The sequence below is a fragment of the Hetaerina americana genome, unplaced genomic scaffold, assembly GCF_022747635.1.
Source record: "Hetaerina americana unplaced genomic scaffold, ioHetAmer1.1.p SCAF_12, whole genome shotgun sequence".
In the NCBI taxonomy this organism is placed as follows: Eukaryota; Metazoa; Arthropoda; class Insecta; order Odonata; family Calopterygidae; genus Hetaerina; species Hetaerina americana.
In genome coordinates, this window is record NW_027286292.1 from 10,548,499 (window position 1) to 10,568,650 (window position 20,152).

The 20,152-nt window shown below is 38.8% G+C and overlaps 1 protein-coding gene across 1 annotated transcript in view; it reads left to right on the forward strand.

Annotated features, from left to right (window-relative positions):
* LOC139685679 (sialin) overlaps positions 1 to 20,152 on the forward strand; it is a 176,342-nt gene that overhangs the window by 145,602 nt on the left and 10,588 nt on the right. The window contains exons 5-7 of the mRNA XM_071582657.1: positions 9,664 to 9,748; positions 14,525 to 14,745; positions 17,433 to 17,582. Coding sequence (XP_071438758.1) covers positions 9,664 to 9,748; positions 14,525 to 14,745; positions 17,433 to 17,582 — 456 coding nt within the window. The remainder of the gene's footprint in view (positions 1 to 9,663; positions 9,749 to 14,524; positions 14,746 to 17,432; positions 17,583 to 20,152) is intronic.

Genomic DNA, 20,152 nt, shown 5'->3' on the forward strand with positions numbered 1-20,152 from the left:
CATTAGAGCTCGTGGTTCGAAACATTCCGAGTTAACCACTTATCTTTTTAACTAGTAGTGGCCATTAAATACACACGGTTTGCTTCCGATTATGCTTTTAAAGGTACCGAAATATCTTCTCCCTCATTAAACCGATCGCTAAAGCAATTATGTTTATATCCTATGAACAGCTAAACTGATTAGAACTAAATGATTACTTTCACCATTATGATAGCAGCGTGGAATATAATTGTTTGGGATAAAAACTCCTAATTTCAATCCAGTGGATAGTTATGCTATAAATTTAAAAAAATGGGGAAAAGATGGTGAGGCAATAAGTATTTAATTTATCATGGAATACATACTGAAGCAATGATGGAATTTTATCATTCACCTATTGTAACACAGTTGCGCCTTTTTACCTCCGTGTCAAGATCACTCTCGCTTGATATGCAGAAAACTCGCGATGGTTAATGCCTGCTACGCGAAAACGCGTGTAGCCTGCAGCAGGGTCTCTTTTGAACCGTTTAGTTAATCATATAGATTTATAATCAATTAATTAATCACAGTAGTAATCCTGTCAAGGTCGGTCTTGGGCTCTGAGCCTAACCACTGCTACACTTCTGTAAGCCCCGCCTAACACCACTATGCAAAACCTAATACCCCAACTACACATACTTTCTGTCTCTTCCTTCTAACATACTCGTACTGTCTGCCTTTTCCTCCACCTACCCAACTGGCCCGAAGTTCTCTCCGGCCACAGTATTGATGAAAGTAGGAAACTTATAGAACGGACAAAAGGAGGAGAGTGGATTGGTGTTGCCGGTGGAATCACAATATGTCACATGGAGGGATTAGAGGACCAGAAAAGGCCATAGCATACGTTACATAATTTATAGACACCCTCTTATTATGGGGTTCACGTGGACGCTGCAGGAGGAAGCCTGAGGACTGGGACGAGGAGGAGAGGCGTTAGGAAGGGTGAGAGTGTGTCAGGCAGTAGACTAATGAATAAGGGGAGGGGAGTTGGGGACGGCGCTCGGGGGAATTGAAGAAGACTGCTGGAAAGAGTTTTCGAAAGGAAAGGAGGGAAGATTTTATGTAGGGGATTATTTTGGACGGCGTAAAGCACGCCAGGAAAGACATGAAATCATGAAGGAAGCACTTCCCCGGTTTTTTCACCTCAAGAAGGATTTCTTCTCCATTTAAGGGACTCCTCGATACCCTACTTTTCTGCAAGGCTTACAAAAAATGCTTCCTACAAAAAAATGCTTCTACATACATGAATTGCTTTGTTCGAAAACGTTATTTCATATTGCTACCGTTGGATTCTTAAACTGGGGAAATATATCTAATAAAAAATATTTTTTCAGAAACCTAACCTTTGTAAAAGCAATGCAACAATTTCAGAGTGTAAAAATCATTCGCCTTGACCGGGCCGGCCAAGGCGTATGATTTTTACACTTTGAAATTATAGAATTGAAATGCATATCAGCGGATGACTCCGTTAAAAGTACTGTTGTGGCATCTCCCGCAGTTTCTTGGAATTTGTCAAAGCACTTTCATTTCGAAATGCGCCCCAACGTGGGTTAGGTATATTTCTTCGATAGTCGAGAATTCTCTCTTACATGTTTCTAACTAAATGGTTGAGCTATTTTCTACTGTAATGATAGTAACGATATCCATAAATTACAAAATTTCATTCTATCTCATCGATTACATACAAGATAAGATATTACGAGTTAAGGGAACGAGTATAGAGCGGAGACACCTTTATTTTTAGCTTGTTTGAATTTTTGGCTGTTGAAGATACACTGATTGCTATTTTGATTTTTTAAATGAAAGCTTTTTTTATTTTAAAAATTATAATTATATTTCATGCTCTTTAGTTTTCACATAATTTTTTGTCTCACTTGCTACTCGATCATCACTCAGACACTCGTTCCACAATAAGACGTGACCACTAATTGTTAGCGATCAACCTCGCGAGTTTACCCATTCGTTACCAGATTCGAACCTTCACTCTGCCCACTCCTCAATCCCCGGACCACCCCTTAAGCACACAACCAGGGCGCCCTCTGAATGGGCTTTCTCCCGATGTGGAGGGCGACGGCCGGGGCATCGAAGTAGAATCAAAGCAAATTGTTTCACTATTGTCTTTCCATCAGCTACCTATATAGTATAGACAGGTACCTACAAACCTCGAGTGTATTAATATTATTTCTTCGCTCAGCCGGTGTGATAACAATGAATAATACTCTCCATTTATTGTTTGTCCTTTTTGCAACTAATCTGTGTACCGACGTAGAAACGCACCGGGATTGCGACGCCAAAGCGCCAAACTAGCTTCCGGATCGACCACACGATTAATTTTATTCTCCATTAAGTGGAAAATCAGCACTCATCACATTTTGCACACCCAATTTTCCGTGCAAAGTTGAAAACACTATACGTACCTTGTGATAAGCCTGTGGGCTCAACGTTTTCGCGAACTTTGATTCGTCAATTACTCCAAATCGTTTTGTGGATTTTGTCAGTCATTTCGGAGGAAGTCGTTCCCACTGGACGTCCCGAACGGTATTCATCATTTGTGGATGTACGGCCTCGTTTTAACTCATTTTCCAAATAGTAAACATTCGAAAACACGGGAACAGATGCTTCATGAACTTCATTCAACTCGGCTTTGATCTCTTTCGCTGTTAGGCCTTTTAAATAAAGGTGTTTAATCACAACACGAAGCTAATTTTTTCCACTCTTCAAAATAAACAAAAATTTGTTGCTCCAGTGGACCATGAAAGTGAAACCATATGATGGATATAGGTGAAACTTAAACAGCAGTCCAATGATGGGGCTTACTAAAACCAAACATTTTTCGGTACCAAGAGCGTTATTTCTTGGATTTTCTAAGGATTTATTGAATGGCCCACGTAGAGTTCACCCATTACGAAGCCCAACACCATCTGAAAGTCACATATCAGGGTAGTTGGGCTAGTTCTTTCCCTGTGCCGCCTATTGTTTTCCAAGAAGATCTAATCGCCCGAAAAGTCACACAGCTTGGAGGAAGCTGAGGATACCCAGAGGCATACCCAGAAAATGAAGCCGAATACGCTTACGTTAAATCTACGCATGCACGTTGACGCGTGTGCATATTTTTTAGGATTTTAATTAAAGCATTTTCCTCCAATGTCTGTGGTAGTTTGAACATTTCAGTGATAGGTCGTCTAGCGGCCATTACTAAACTAAATCATTCTTGGACAACAACAGCACCCTTTCCGGAGGAGGGATTCAATCTCAGCTTGGGTAACGTATAGAATGCCCAGAGGAGTCCCCGGGAATCGAATCCGGGCCCTTCAGCAGTAGCCCAGTGCTTTACTCACTGGACAACTCCTTCCCTTCCAATATTACATAAATTACAATTTTAATAATATTTTATGCCAATAAGAATTGTAGGGTTACTCACTTTTGAACTGTCCTCGTACTTAAATGTATTTCTCTTGTGCCCTAGGTTGTATGCTGCGTGATATTTACTTCCCAAAATGGCAACGTGCGAAATGTCTCCCAACCTAGAATAGTACCTCAGTCTTAAAAAAGATGCTCGTTGTGTTTTAACTTGTTATATCATGATTTAAGAGTCATAGCGTTCAACGTCATCGTAGCGAATCGCGGTTTTATGGACTAATGGGCTTGAAACGGCCATGAGTTTGCATCCCTTGAAATCTTTGATCCTTTTATTCAATCTGCAAGGTAGTTACAATGAATTTGTGAAATATTATTTTAAGATTTTCATAAAAGCATTTTCCTCCAATGTCTGTGGCATTCAGCTATAAAATCGCGAAATAAAAAGCTTTAAAACTGAAGCGACACGGCATTCAGCTCTGAAGACGATGATCGAGTCGTCCGTTGAAACGTCGGCAATAATGCGGAACCTAACCCAGCGGAAATCCCAAGAAGAATTCACCACGAAAAATCAGAAACTTTGATCATACTTATCCCCGGATGATTTAAATATGTCGCGATACACTCAAGACAGTCATCAGGCAAACCAGGTGATTGCTTAGGGTGGCGACATTTGGCGGGAGGAAGGGTTAAATTTAACTTCATTTATATGGGCTGTTTTTGCGAATCCCCTGCTCCGTTCCCCCACTCCGCCGTCGGGTGCAATGCCGATGGATGCCTAACCTTAAAATCATGAAACCTTCCGTGTGTACTTAATTATAATTAAGAATAGAGGTTTGGTATAATACTCGCTTCAACAGTCAAATCTCGTGACCTCAACGGCTTGAAGGTGTTCCGGCCCCGTGGGTCGCCACCGATGAACGACGAACGCCCTTGAACGCGGAAAAATACTCGCCCACTCCTTGAGCGTTTGATCCAATCTTCACTCCAAAGACATTGTTCCCATTTTCTCTGAAGCTTTTCATCTGCGTCATCCCTGCCTCATCTGTGAAACCTGTTCTTGTTGGATCGTTCACATTATAACTCTAGCCGTACTATCGTCAATGAACGAAAGTGAGAACAGTTTCCTTTCAAACGGCTGCACATTCTGTTACGAGGTCTAATAGGTCCAAGGGTATCGCATACCATCCAATAATTTGTTAATTATCAAGAAAAAATATATATTATTAATTCCTCGTTTCGGTTTGCCTACCATTTACTGCGAGATACAATATATAATTTGCATCTCTCCAACTCCCTCTTATCTTTTGAACGCCGCCTTAGTATTCTCAAAGAAATTGAATTTCATTACCAGGCTGAAAGAACCAAAATTTTTTGTGTGCAGTTCGCTTACTCATAATTCACCGTACGAAATAATTCATATTTATAGGATGGCGATTCAAGGTTGGATCTTTCCACCCAAGAAATCTCAATAGGCATGATGAATTAGAAATTGTTATAAATACATCATATTACGCGAGTTTTAAAACAAGAAGAGGGTAGAAGTTGCGGAAGAAGGAGCATGCATAGTGGAGGGAGAGAGATAATACTGCTGAAGAAATTCAAATGAATTTTTGAGGCAATTTCTAGTGGAAATAGTTAACAAGGGCAAAGGAATGAATGACAGTAAGAAGTAGAGATATTGCTAAGGAAAAATGTAGTCAGAGGCTATGGAATATTTATAGGGATTTGTAGAATGGTGGCGCGGAGGACGTCCACTTGGTTCTAAGCCCACGGAAGAGGCGGTGGGAGGAGTGAGGCCACGGGAGGGCCTTCAACGAGCTCCCAAGTATACGGCTGACGGTTTCAGTCAACACATTGGCTCCAAAAATCGAAGTACATGCCGGGCAGGCAGGGACCAGAAATGAAAAAAATAGTCTTGGTGTAGAATCGTCAGATGTGAAAACTGCCTCATTCATTCGAATCTGAAAAGGTTTGCACGATCTGGAATGGCATGATCAAATATGTAGCACAGATATACTTGGACTAGTGCGTCTTCTATTTCTCCAAAAATTCTTTTTCAAGTTTTCCTCTCTATTACTCCTACTCACCTATTCACCCTGATTAGCATTAGTCATAATCTGCCCCAAGACAAAAGGCGTGAGGCGCAGCATAAATAATGAGACCTTGAGAGAATGAATACTGACATTACGTCGTTTTTGAATGGGAAATTACGTGACTGGTTTGAAATAAAATACTGAGTGATAAAAGGAAATGTAATATCACCGTTGCCTTTCAGTGTTTTTTTGGGTAAGAGGTTAAACTACGGATAAAGCCGGTTAGTGTCCAAAAGAGAGTTCCAAATAGAGTTCTGAAATCTGCACGTAGTCCTGAAAAGATATAAATGAGAAAAAGCATTGAGGATGAATTCGTCCAAAATAAAAGAAGATTTACTTGATAAAGAAACTAAGAAGAATAATTGCATATTGAGTCCATTTAAGTTTCTCTTGGTACTACTTTCTTTTTACTATCGTAAAATATTCGAAATACCAATTCGTCACTCTCCTACCCCTCCCAATTCTTTTGTAATTTAGATGTAATATCATAGCTATTTAATGATTATCCAAAACTGCATCCGTCCTCAGGAAGCTGTGTGAGTTGATGAGGCTGTTCATTAAATTATGCCTGGCACGATGTAATGTAATTGGTCCCTGCCTGTATCTCCTGGCATTTTCCATGGGGATTATTCCCTAACGATGGCTCCCGATTTTATTTTCTGTCATCGTCTACGTGAAATGGCATCAGGAAGTTATTCCGTAAAAGGCGCCGATGCCATCGGGATGCTATTTGAGTGTCGACATAATGGCATTGCTGAAATACCATCGACGAATGCATTGCTTTTTAGTAGTCATTTGTCAAAATCGTCGTACAAAGTACAATGTAAACATGAGAATTGAAGGTAATTCTGGGAGTTAAATGCGGCTGAGTTTTATTCACTTGCTACAGACTGAGAAAATATGAGTTTTAATAATTCTAAAGAGAAAGTTCCGGGATCACTCAAACGATTTCGTAGTGTGCGGCGAAGATTTTGTCCGTTGTTTTGGAGTTCTCCACCAAGACTGAAGACTATGATAGGGGGGAGAACGTTCGGTAAACGAAGAAAGGGAAAGAAAAGGATTGGGATGTTGGACGAAATGAAAGAAGTATGCGCTATTGAAGAGGGGCTTATTGTAGTGTCGGATGTCAGGTCGTTTTGGTAGAAGAGGCATCATCATTTGGTAGAAGTAAATGTAACTGTACCGTTATCTAGACGGTGTCCATCCAAACCCCTAACCTTACCATTGGATCATCATTAAAATAACGATCGTAACACTGCATAACTGTAATAATAATATACCTGTGTCGGCATTTTTGGCATACCATAGATTTTACCGCTCCGCAACTTTAAACGCGTATATGCGCCTAATAAAGAAATTCCATAGGAAAAGCCAAATTGCAACGTTATCATTACAGAAGATTATTTGAAAAACCTTAATCGAACAAAATTACTATGTACTGTTGGACGGATATAGCTACATACATTTGATAATTTTGCAGAATGAATTTTGAATTCCATTATTGTTTGACAAATTTAACAAAATAGTATTTTCTACGAAAGCTACTTTTGCTCGAACTATAATTTATCGCTGTGAATAGAGTACTTGCGAGTTGTTGGACATAAATACTGTGCCAGGAAGCTAGTCGTTAACTTTTGAAACGGTAATAATAATATTCTTATTGGTCACTGATCATGCACATCATATAAGTAAGGGAGTCGTCAAACATAAAGAAAAGTACACAATACAGGTAGATTTCAACACTATGAACATGCTTGAAAAAGAACACTTTCGTTAGAGTATGCAATAAAAATACAATGCACTACAAATGCTTGTCATTTAAAAATCCATTACATGAATAATAACACTTCATTAGAAGGTTCTTGAGTTCCTATTTGAAAGAAAATTACTGTACATTACGTTTGTTTTAAGTTGATTTTACTTTTTAATTCAATTCCGTATTCAAATCTTATTTATTTAATGACTTATGACATGAGTGAATTTTGTAGAGATATGCACTAGTTTAAAAAATAGTACAAAAGATTTCTTGTTTCACAATCAGATTCTGTTACCTACCACAAGCTACCCATGTTAAAAATTATAATTATAAAACTCGATGTAAATATGAGTTATATGACTTTAAAAGTTATCCGACGTATATGTGAATAAAACTATTAAGTGAATATAAATAATCCGTGCCTACTGTTTTTCAGTTGCTGGAAATTATTATTTTTACAAATGGCATTGCCTGAAAAACGTTTTCCTTTTGTCAACCTTGCATCAACTTGGATCGTCATGCAGAAGGCATTAATTTTATTTTATTCACTCTTCCCTAATTCTTCCGTGGCATCAGAATAGCATCGGGCGTAGCCGATGCCGTTTGCCGACGCTATTGCCGGGCGCTTATACGGAATAACTTCCGATGCCTTTCGGATGCCGTATGAAGAATAGCATCGGGCGACTTAGAGTAAGGGAATAACCCACTATGTATGCCTATTCCTGAGGTGTTTGAATCAGGCGTTAGTTATTATCAAACTCTTTCACCCGTGGAACTCGAATTCTTCCTCTCCGCAATCACTCATAATTCCTATACCGGGCTCTCCAAACCTAGCTCCAATGCCTCCCTTTTCCTGCCACTGCAATACAATCCCTGACCAGCATTAAGTGTTCTCTTCCCGGTGCTTTTCCAACTGTTGCTTCTAATGTATCGTGAAAACTGTCAAATTCCACCCGGTGACTACTTGTCGCCATGTACACCTAGTTTAACACTAGTTTGTTCGGGTCTGCTTTATCTCTACCAACAGAATTCTATCCCTCACCCTCTACATACACTACTCTCCGCTCCAACATTTTTCTCTTCAGTGCCACGGCCACTTCGCGTTGACTCTCCTACCCTCCATTCTGAATGAACATATCGGTTCAGTGATCTCCGCTGTCTCTCCATCTCTTCTCAAACAAACGTAACATGCTTATACATCCTTTCTTCATTTATTTCAACCTGTTTTTTCCCTGGATAGATTTTAGTGAGATAAAATATAAGGCAAATGCGTTCAAAATGAAAGTGTTTTTATGGGGAGAATAAGAAGAGTAATTATATGAAGATATATATACTTTTATATCATTTCATAATTCTTTCAAACTATATCAGTATAGATGAAGTATTTAAAATACGTACGAGTCGGATTGTTTTTAATGTGGAGTATATAGAGAAAAGAATATTTAGCAAGGTGCCAAAAATAGATGTGTAAAAGTGTGCCGCCCACTTTTTCATGGAAAGAAAACATTGTTTGTCAGTGTATGAATAGAAATCGACTGAATTCGGTAATTTTGAGGGGTTATGTGTACTCGTGGAGTATTTGTGGGAAGAACAGCAGCGATTGGGTGTGGAATGTCTTTGTCTTACAAGTATGTGGTTTGGATGTAATGTTTACAGGCTAGTATGAAAGAAGTGTGTAACTTTAGTTTCGTCATTTTGGGAGAAATGACCAACTTTCCTCTGGCGTATCCCTTCCTCTTAAACTCATAAATGCTCTGTAAAGAGGGAACGTTTGACCGAGAATGTGGATATGGCTGAAGGGATGCTCAAGACGAGAAATAATCTAAGTCCTAGAAACAAAGGAACATGCCAAAAGCAATGTATAGCTGAATGGTGCTAATGAGGTGATTAGTGAAAGTTTGAGTAAGGTTCCTGTCATAACATAAAACCAGCTTTTTTTGGTTTTGCCAGCCCTGTAAGGAAAAACACATGTAGATATGTTTCATAATCATCCCGATATTTTAGCTTATGTGGGTGCGTTTGGATGCCTCTTTTGCCACCGCCAATTATCTACCAATTGTTTCCCGTGATTCATCACCGGCTGTTGAAGCCATTGATGAGATAAAACCATAAACAGAGTAATCAACCCAAAGGTCGGTTTGGTAGGTGATGGCAGAATTCACCCAGTACTAAGCCCAACGGCGTGTGAAATTCATACATCTGGGAAGGGGGGCCAGTGCCTTTCCCTGGGCCGATTATGGTTTCCCGGAATATCTGGTATCCGAAAATTCACACAGCTTGGGTGGAGCTGAGGGTGCCCAGAGAGGCTTGCTCGGGAATCGAACTCGCGCCCTCCGTTCAATAGTCCAACGCTCTACTACTGGACTACCTTTCATAGCTATCTCGCTATCCCTTTGTGAGTAATAAAATCATTTTTCTTTTCAAACCTTTCCACAGGGAGCCACATGGCCCGCGATGCACCCAATGGCTGCCAAATGGATTCCGCCGATGGAGAGGAGTAAATTCATATCCAACATGATGGGTAAGGGCAAATAATTCTTCGGGAAACCTTTCCGAGGCAATATTTTTCTAAAAGTCAATTTTAATGTTCCTTGTGCTATAACCTCTAACTGATTCCCGACATGCGTGATAATTGATAACCGCAGCATTATAATACATCTATTTTTTCTTTTATTATCCATTTTTTTCTTTGCATATGCTTTTTTTTGCTTAACTGTTTATGGGTTTATTTTTCTTTACCGTACCTTTTTATATTTGGATGTACAATATTTACTTTTAAGTGATTCCTAAAAATTACGGGTCAATTTTGATTATTATATAAACAATTGTGTGTTATCCTTAAGTTAACCGGCTGTCGGCATTCATTATCGGCCGGGTTCCGCACGCCATGAAATTTAGACACCATTTCACCCACTCCTTATTCGCTTGCGTGTTTTCCAGCGCGGAGCTTACCAAAGTTCCGATTTACGAGCGCTAATACGACACTCGAAGTGTGTATCCATCCTTTACCGAACCCAGACTAACTGAAGGTCGTTGGGGCGACACTTGTTGGGCATGTTGTCTTGACTTGATTAATTTTTTTTATTTCAACCTTGGGAATGGAAAACCTATCTTTTTATCGTATATTTAAAAGAAGAGAGGTAATATACTGGCCGGCTGGGGATGCATAGGGCTTTGATTAACTTTTGCGTTCATTAATGCTATGTTGACCACGTTGATTCCACTGTCAATTTAATAATACAAAGCTGTGCCTTTTTAAATGCGATTGTGCGAAAGTTAAGATCGATAATATACGATATTTATTAAGATGTAATTTCGATCATATGACGTAGTATGTTTCATAATGAGAATAATGCGCTTAACTTTTCCTCCTGATTTTTTTTACAATCACTTTCAATTTTGACATCATTCCGAAATGCATTAAAACATGAAAATGTTACGAAGCATCGAAAATAGTTCTCATTTACATTTCAATCAGATGAGACCTGATATCTTGACATTCATCAAGAATCGCAATTCTTTAAAAAAATCTAGACGAGGGAATATTATTATCACGGTGGTTTCGGAGATGCCGTTTTTTTTTAAGTTCCGTAGTCTTATGACTACGGAACTTGTTTTGAAACAACTTTCAATCACTTTTCCGGTCATACTTGCCAAATTTCCACAATACGCAATCAGAAATTTGTATCAAGACAAGAAAATGTTTTGCAGCCTGCGCCGTCAACCTCCGGTGCGTCGGCCAGCACCGAGCTGGGGGGAAGGGGGGCAGTGTGGCGCCGCGTGCCGAGAATCTGAAGGCAGCACAACGTGCCGTAAGTGGACGCCCATAACAACTTTTGAGGAGAAGGTGTGGCTAGATGGAAGAGGAAATCGATACCCGAGCACATTCAGTCATAGCGCAAAGGAACAAATGTTCCGTCACTTACAGTCAGTCGGTATGTGAAAGTCACTGATGCGTTTCTTTCGAGGGATAGGTCACCTTTCCGTCTGACACTGGGGTAAAAATTACGTTCCGATGATATCGTGTATATTTTTTAATCTATGTCACGTATTGCACTGCTTTATGAATGTTAATAGGATTTTCTCAATTGAAATTATCTCGACGGAAGACCTTGCCCTCCGTTCAAGCCTCAATACTGGAACTCACGAATTCGAAAAGAGGATTCACAAACATTCGAGTCCCATGGGTCCAACAGCAGACTTCTCGGTGAAGTTGAAGTCCAAGTCTGGCATGGTTTTTGTTCCGGGGCTTTAATGGGAAGCCCCGGAGGAAATCAAGTATTTGATATTGGGAGGGAAATATTTCTCTGCCACGTATGTGTGTGTGCATTGGCTCCTATATGAAATAAGAAGCGAGGAGACTCGACCTGATGGAACAATGGCGTTTGGCGTCACGTACGAGGAGGTGGGCTAGAGGGAGCGAGGGTGGGTAGGCGTGCTATTCACCATCGCCGAAACCTTTGTAGCATCTTCACTTTCCTGCCGGTCCAGAAGAGAAATGTTCCCTAGAACAGAGATTTTGGGTTGTTGTTATGTTTATATAGTTTATTGACTTGTTATTGTTCTGTGCTTACGACCACTTAAATAAATAGCTTTGAAATTGAAAGGAGCTGACTTGGGAGGCTTGGCTCTTCTGAGCCAAGAATGCCCACTTCCCCGTGAGGAAGGAGGGTGAGAGGGGAGGAGGCGGTGCGTGCAAGTTAATGGCTTTCGCGTGCGTTCGCTCATCCATTTTCGCGAGGAGTGGAGTGGGCTGCTTTGCGTCCCACCCCACCTCGGTGGCCTCGCGTGGTCACTCCAGATTCCGACAGCACGTTCGTGTGTTAGTCTCTTATAATGATGACTGGCAATTATGCTGAACCTTGTTTTACATAAATCCCTTCAAAGAATGAGCCTATGCTGGAATTTTGTGCATATCATTCGTGGGCTTGACCAATAACGGCTTTAGAATCGAAGTTATGTTGGGGGTCATTACGCGTCGATAAAAACCTATTTTGTGTCCCCCACTTACATATTACCAGCTCGGAAGGTAGTAGAAACCTGGATTTGACTTGAGACAAAGGTTTTTAATTGGTTTGAAATTACTATTATATTTCCGGTGGTTAAATTTGTCTGTGACTTTCATTCGATTTCAGCGAGCCAAATTTCTTTAGCTGCTAATCGGAATACTTACAGGAAAATTGAGTAATAATAACCTAAAACAATATATGTATTTGAAAATTCCCAGTAAATCAAAAATATGGTATTGCCAAAATATTGAAAGGGGAATTTTTGTTACCAGTTGTATTCTTCATCTTCCCTTAACCTCAAGAATTTCTCTCTCTCTTTCCCCAATGAATATTTGTAGTTCTTGAGCATGAATTATCGTTTAATATTGTTCGCAAAAAAGATTTTTTTCTGAAATTTTTCTTCTAGGTTGAGACAATGTCGATGCCGCAATTAAGTCGCGGGTGATACTAGTCATTGCATATATTCTTCACTGCGTTTCCTGAGCAGGGCTTCATTGATTCCCATGATGTGTGTCCTCAGAACATATTTTGAAGAATACAAGATCAATTGCAAGTCGTTAAAATAGACTGATGTCAATTGAATCGGATATAATTGAGCATTTCAAGTTTGGCATTCGCTCTATCTATCCCAGGCTGTCAACAAAGAGACGGTGATTTTAGAAACTCCCACCCAGAGCGTTAGACTGGTAGCATTAAGCTTGTTGAATTTTTAAAATATATTTTCTCCGGTGTTATTTTCGATCTTCAAAACATTTCCGCTTCATGAAAACAGCACGATTGGAAGTGCTTATTAAATTAACAACCAGCAGCAAATTTCAGGCCCCATTACTGTTTCACTGTTTCAGTTCAAAATATTTCACCGAATTATTTTATAGCCTAAACTTAAGAGAGTGTGTTGACTGAAGCAGGTTATTCTTAATTTATTTCTACAGTCTCTTGTAGTATTAGTGAGCACTGAAAGCCAAAACATTTCGTGTTCATGTGACAGCTCTTACATGTGCATGTAGGCATGGGTGGTATATGGGAGTGCAAAAGTAGTTCTCGCCGGTATCAAGATTTTGGTAATTATTACCTATTGATTTGTGGCAATTGTGTGAAAATTACCCGAGCAGTAACTCACTTGCCAGTCACGGCACTAGGCATATTATTACTTTTATTATCATTTGAAAGGAGAGCGAAAGTCACCCGCTTACTATGGAAACAGTCAGTTTTTATAATTAGTAGCACTGGAAGACTTAAGGAATTAGATTTCGAAGGCATTCCTGGTTCGGTTAGTACACGATAAGATATCTGGAAGTGCCAAACGGTGTCATAATAACCTCATTTCGATTAATTCTTGAAAAATAAGTGACTGAGGTCATTTTGTTTTTCTTTGGGGTCATCAGTAGAACACGCTGCCGCCCTTGGACTTTAAACCTTTCGTTTTCATGAAGATATGAAAATTTTGAATGACTCTCTCCTCTTGTCGTTAGATGAAAATAAAGTTGCTTTCCCAGCAGTGGTGTTTTTGCATGATTTATCGTTTCTTCATCTTTTATTTTCCCGTTTTACCTTCGTCATTCATTCTTCCTGATATTCAATCAGAATTCTAATTCCTAGTTTCTGAGGATTTAATCTGATTTTTATAGACTGGTGTCAATGAGGATTCATTGAAACCAGGAAATTTTTTACCCAAAGAAAAATGTTTCTGCATCTCGAGGAAGCTATGAGCGCATTATGAAAACGCTAAATAAATTAACACGCAAATTTATAATTCCGCTTCATCCTCCAAAAAGAACTACAATTTTAATAAATCTGTTATCGTAGAAATGTCTTTTCATAAAGGGGAAAATATATGTTTGTCAACCAATGCTTTTTGTGATATATGACGCTATTTGACGTTGTGTCTTTTCAGATAAGCCCATCTGCCAGCAGGGCTGATCTCATCTCTTTTGTTTTCTCTTCCACAGTTTTTTCCTCCCGTATTTAGTCACGATTTCCACTCTTCATCTGTTTTCAGTGCATTTTCATGTCAAAGGCATAATGAAATAAATAAATGGGTTACCATAGCCTATAGGCTATGGTAACCCTTTATTTCATTGCTGGGACGGCTCTTACCACACTTCTCTTGATTATTGTGCTCAGTCTCACAAGGATGCATTTGCTTTGGCATGCGGTTCATAGTTCCCGAAATTTTATTCGAATAACTATTTAATGTGGTCCGGGATAGCCGATTATAACATGGACGGTGATGACGGCTTCACGTCATCTTCACCCGAGGCATTAGAATTCCATGCATTCCGTTGCAGCATCTTCCTTGGGCGCGGCTATCACCATGCCAGTGTGCGGCTTTCTCATAGCAGCTGCCGGCTGGGAGTCCGTGTTCTACGTGACGGGGGCAATCGGGCTGGTCTGGAGCGTTGCCTGGATGCTGCTCGTCTACGACACACCCGCCGAGCACCCTCGAATTACGGTTGAGGAGAGGCGATACATCGAGACCTCCATTGGGCCGTCCGCTCACAAGGGAAAGGTGAGGTCGCCTCGCTCATCCCGCACTACCCGTCTCTCCTTCCGCCGACGTCCCTACGTTGGGCTCCTAGTGGCGGGGCAAAGCACACACACGCAGGGGCGTGCACGTGGTGCGGGCTGGAGGGAAAGCTTTGTGAAATGCTTCGAGACCCGTTTGTTAGGCTCGGGAAAGCGGCCCGATAAAAGTATAGGAGACTAATCCACAACTTGTACATATCTCAGACAGCTCAGGTGCGAGTGAGAGACGCCGAGTTCGGATGGACACTGTTATAAATAAGAGTAAGACAGGGTTGTCCATTATCACCTGCGCTGTTCAACGTATATGTGAAGGAAATGATAAAAGTGGCATGGGAAGAAATGGAGATAGAAATTAAAGTTTAATATAATCAGTTCGGATTGCTGATGACCAAGCTTTATTTTCTCAGTCAGCAACAAGCATTACTGAGTGAATTGGAAATTCAGTGCGATATATTTGGGATGAGAATAAATCCAAATAAGGCAAAGGTGATGCAGTTTTCCAGAAAGAGAAAAGTTAAGTTAAACATTAAAATATTAGGGTAAAAACCAGAGCAGGTAGAAAAGTTTACCTAACTTGGAAGTGTTATGTATCAAAATGGTCAGAGTAATAGGGACGTATGGAGAAGAATTGTACTAGGCAAAGCTTCCACAAGAAAGAGGGGATTAATGGCTGAGATGTTTAGAAAAGATGTTAAGAAAAAGACTTGTTAAAACTTTGTTAGGGAGTCTAGTTGTGTACAGGGCCAAAACATAGTCATTGAAGCAGGATCATAAGCATGGATTGGAGGTTTTTTAAATTTCACTTTGGAGAAAGATGGAAAAGATCTTGTGGACAGAAAGGAAAAAAAAATGAGGAAAAGCTGGGGAGGAGGGCAGATAGTTGGGAACAATCATAAGGGAAGAGGAAAAGTGTATGCAAAGCACATTGATTGGCAATGGGAGGTTGAAACTGTGATAGAAGGGAGAATGTTAGGAAAATGAGGTAAGGGCAGGAATGGTATAGATGTTGGACAGAATGAAGGGCGATAGGAAGTATATGGAGTTATATTATATTTATTATTAAATATATATTGTACAGATAGCACCTTTATGGCATTGACTAATTTTAATGAAGGGGCAAGATAGCATTAGCCAAACAAAATATAGAAAAAACATAAATAAGGACATTCACACATATTCCAAAATTTTTGACGGCTTCATCGCCTTCCTAAGGAGGAACTGAGGAGAATGTTTCCCAAGAAGAGAATGCTGGATGGGAGGGGAAGGAAGGGAATGTTTGGCAGTTTGGGATTGACATGGAAGGTTTTGGGAGAGGAGGGGGAATGGAAATATCTGGAGGGTGAGGTAATTAATGTCTGATATGAATGCCTGGTTCATTCCAGGATTCAAGGGGCCAGATGTACATATGCCTGGTCTATTGTCTTGCGCTTGAATTGAAAGTTGGAGGGTGGGAGGGATGCTAGAATAGAAACATTATAGCATTTATCAAAGTGATTACTATGTTGGGGGGCATGCTTTGGGATTGTGGGATTGGGAGCATCCTAGAACAGGAAGAAATTTTGTACGAGGCACGGTGGTCATTAATCATAATATTTAGCAGTGTGGTACTCTGTCCTATATAGAAGGCAGGCATAGTTGGCACTTAAGGAGATAAACTACATTGCTGGAGGTCCAATAGGAATGGGAAATTGATGAAAGAGAGTTAAAAAGCTGGTGGAAGAGGGATGATGGGATTTGAGTTTTGAAAATATCTTGGTTTATTGTAGGGCATAGGAGTGGGTTTGGGATGGGGTGAGGAGTTTATGAGTGGATTGGTTGATTTGAAGAGCTCTCGTTGATAGGCGGGGCATTTGAAAGTTATGGTGGGTCATTTAGGAAAAATGTGGAGGGTGGAATTATGGTTCTTGAGGATAGGGTACAGGTTTTTAGGATGGATCTCAAAGACTCAGAGACCAAGAAAGAGGTTGGCATAGGAAGGGATTAACCTACTACTCTTGGCACTGCCCTTAATCTGTAGGTAGAAATGGTTTTTAAAGGAAAAGGAATTACTGGTGAGGATGGAATAAGAAAGGCTAAGGAAAAATATAGTGCTGGGAATGTGTGGCTTAAGACATTGGGAGATAGACCACCTGAACCTGGGAGAGTATCATAGGGAAGAGAGGCCTTCTGAGAGGGGAATGGATAATGTTTTATTAATAGTAACATTTTATAATATTCAGTCATTTTTCCTTAATAAATTTGACTGACTAAAATGTGGCTTTAAATTGATAAAATGGAATTATTTCATTGCATATTTTAATGCTATTATCTTTTTGAGGTGCAACATAATGTAGTATTAATTTTGTTTTCTTAATTTTTAGCATCCTAGATTTTGCACAATGTTCCATGTTATTAAAGCAAACATTTCGAAATGTTTCAGATAAAATATGGCAAACCTAAGTGAATTGAAACTTTATACATCAATAAGAAACAATGGATCAACCTCAGAACTTGAAATATTTCATTGTTGGTACCATGCAGTGAGAAATTGCTATAATTTTCTAATGTTTTTTTCTAATGTGATATGGATAAGGTATTTAATGTTTTATAATTAAATTAAATTGAAGTGCATGCAAAATTTAATCCATGTAAAACTCTATCTTATAATGGCTTATATTAATTAACTTTCAGCCTCTAACTGTGCCATGGAAGCCACTTCTGACTTCCCCTCCAGTTTGGGCAATCATTATCACTCATGGTGCCAGTGTCTTCAGCTATTTCACTGTTGTAAACCAGTTACCTACTTACATGAAGTACATCTTATACTTCAAAATTAAAGAGGTAAGACCTAATATGTTTGAAGAAATAGGTAAGGGTATGAAGATAACAAGAGCAATTATTTACTTCCTGGTAATCACACTAAAAACCCTTTTTTATTGTACACTGTCTTCCATAAAGTGAAAAATAGCAAGAAACTGAACAAAACAATTCATAAATTAAGGCCATGTAAAATGATGTGAAAAAATCTCATTTGTTTAGGTAGTTGAAAATATAAATGATTTCCAGGTTAGTATAAAAGGAATTGATAATTATGAAATCCAGTTGCCCACCATCTCTTATTGACTTTATCCCTCAGCTGTTTTCATATGATAATATTCTTGCCTCATGAATGAATGAAATATATATTTTGTGGAGAAAAAAAGTAGGTATTTTTTGACTGATAATATAATAATTCAAATCCATAGTCCAAAGAATCAATCCTCCTAAATTGCTGATTAGATAACTCACAAGAAATATTGGTAATTACATTTATTTACAACATTCTTGTACCATTCACCTTACTAATTTTTTGCTTTGAGGAAATGATTAATGTAAAGTAGGAAATGGGAGTCAAAATTACCTAGTTCAAAATAACTCACCAAACTTCCATTGTTATAAGTAATTTTTCATCCTTTTAATGAAATGTGTTACCAAATTAATAATTTAATTGAATAATTTCAGATATCTGCTTTTAAATTATTTTATACTTAATAATCCTTGGACATACACTCCAGACTGAAAAATTTGCAATGCATAATTATGCTCTAACAGCAATTTCTAAATTGGGCTCTTATATTTTCCTTTCAGCCATGAAGGTCACAGTTAAATTAATGGTATTAATACAAAATGATTCATGTTGTTGAAAATGACTTCCAACTTTCATATTAGTAGAAAACAGAAAATTCCAGTTTCTCCAATAATTTGCGGAAGAAATTTCAGAGCTATTAACTTTAAAAGACCAAAAGGTACTGCTTTTTAATTTAATTGGCCACTTGCTAGCAGCATCTACTTTTGAGCCTACACATCAACGACATTGGAAAACCCTTGACCTCAAATTCCATTTGATGGATTTCGTGATATTTACTCAGTGTCAGTTTATATTTGGTTTGATAAAGTTATCATTTTTGACAAACCTCCATTGCAGTAAAGCCTCAATAATGGGTATGCTTAAACCAGACTGAGTCTGGTCATGTAGTGTAGGTGGTTTCTTATGGGGTCAATAGTTGGCTGTACTTAAATACTTTGCCGAATATTATGTTTTGCTTGCATACAAAAAAACTAATGAATTCAATAATTTTCAAAGCATGATTAAAAAAGTCATATTTCTTATTTCCTGCAATATTTTAACTGATCACTGCTACATGAAGCAAATTATTTCACTTGTTCCTCAAAATTCCTCATGTTGTTTAGTTTGAGAACCTTTGTTTATGATAGAAGGTTCTTTCTGTGTGATTTTTTTACTAAAAGAAAGCACAATTTTGAAAATTGACACAAAGTGGAGGCAATTAAGAAGTTAGAGACTGGGATCTCTATCCCAAGTTTGGTATATTTAGACAGACTGTCTCTCTTTTAAAACAGAAAAATGATAAAATCAAAGTATTTCATCTCAATTTGAAATAAATTCCCAGAATATTGACTGGAAACCTCAGAATAGACTAATGGTATCAGAAGATGGAAAGCTGAGAGAAGCTGTCCTAGGATGGTATGAGCTGCAGTAATCAAGTTGTTTAGGAATTCTTGGCACAGAAATTTAAGATACAGTACAAAAACTTACCAAGCACTTACTTGTTCAGAACTTCTCTGCAAGAAGTGGTTGATTGTGACGTTTTAAAATGGCACATAGAGTGCTGGTGAAGTCATGAGTGTTGATGGTGACATTTTTGAAGCATTTAGAATACAATTGCATGCACTGATGGCTGGATATGGTTCATAATTTTTGTCAAATGTGTAATTCAGTTGAAATTGGCCCATGCTGGAAAGCTTTGCCAGAAAACATATGGGCTTTATGAAGTGAATAAAAGGTTCCTGGGCGAAAAAACAGTGAGAAAGGCTCTCTATATTTTATGTGCTAATGAAGATGGTAGCCTTAAGTTTAAGAGTGTTTTTGTAGAAAAATGTTGACAATCCTAAACTCTAAGAAAAATAATGGATGAACCCCCTGTCATTGAGCAAATGTTTGGTTGACCAGAATTATCACAATGGACTGGGTCTACAATCTCTTCATTCCTGAAGTTGTGAAACACCAAGGCAATGCTATGAGAATTCCAAAGGATGAGGTAAATGTGCTTTTGATTTTGGAAAATGCCCCTTCCCATCCTGTCAAGGACAATGTGTTCAGTGGAGATAGTAAGATTATGTGTTTTGCTTTCTCCCTAATACCACTATGTTATTTTATGAGATGGATCAAGGGATATTTGTTATACACCAGAGGTTTTTGAGGTGAAAGTTGGATGAATTTAACTGCTGATGAGATTTAAGACAGCAAGGGACTGAGAACAATCATGAATATTTAAAAAAATACAATTTAAAGCATATGTACTTCAACTGGACTGATTTTTGGAGAAAGATGAAACATTCAACTATTGCAAATG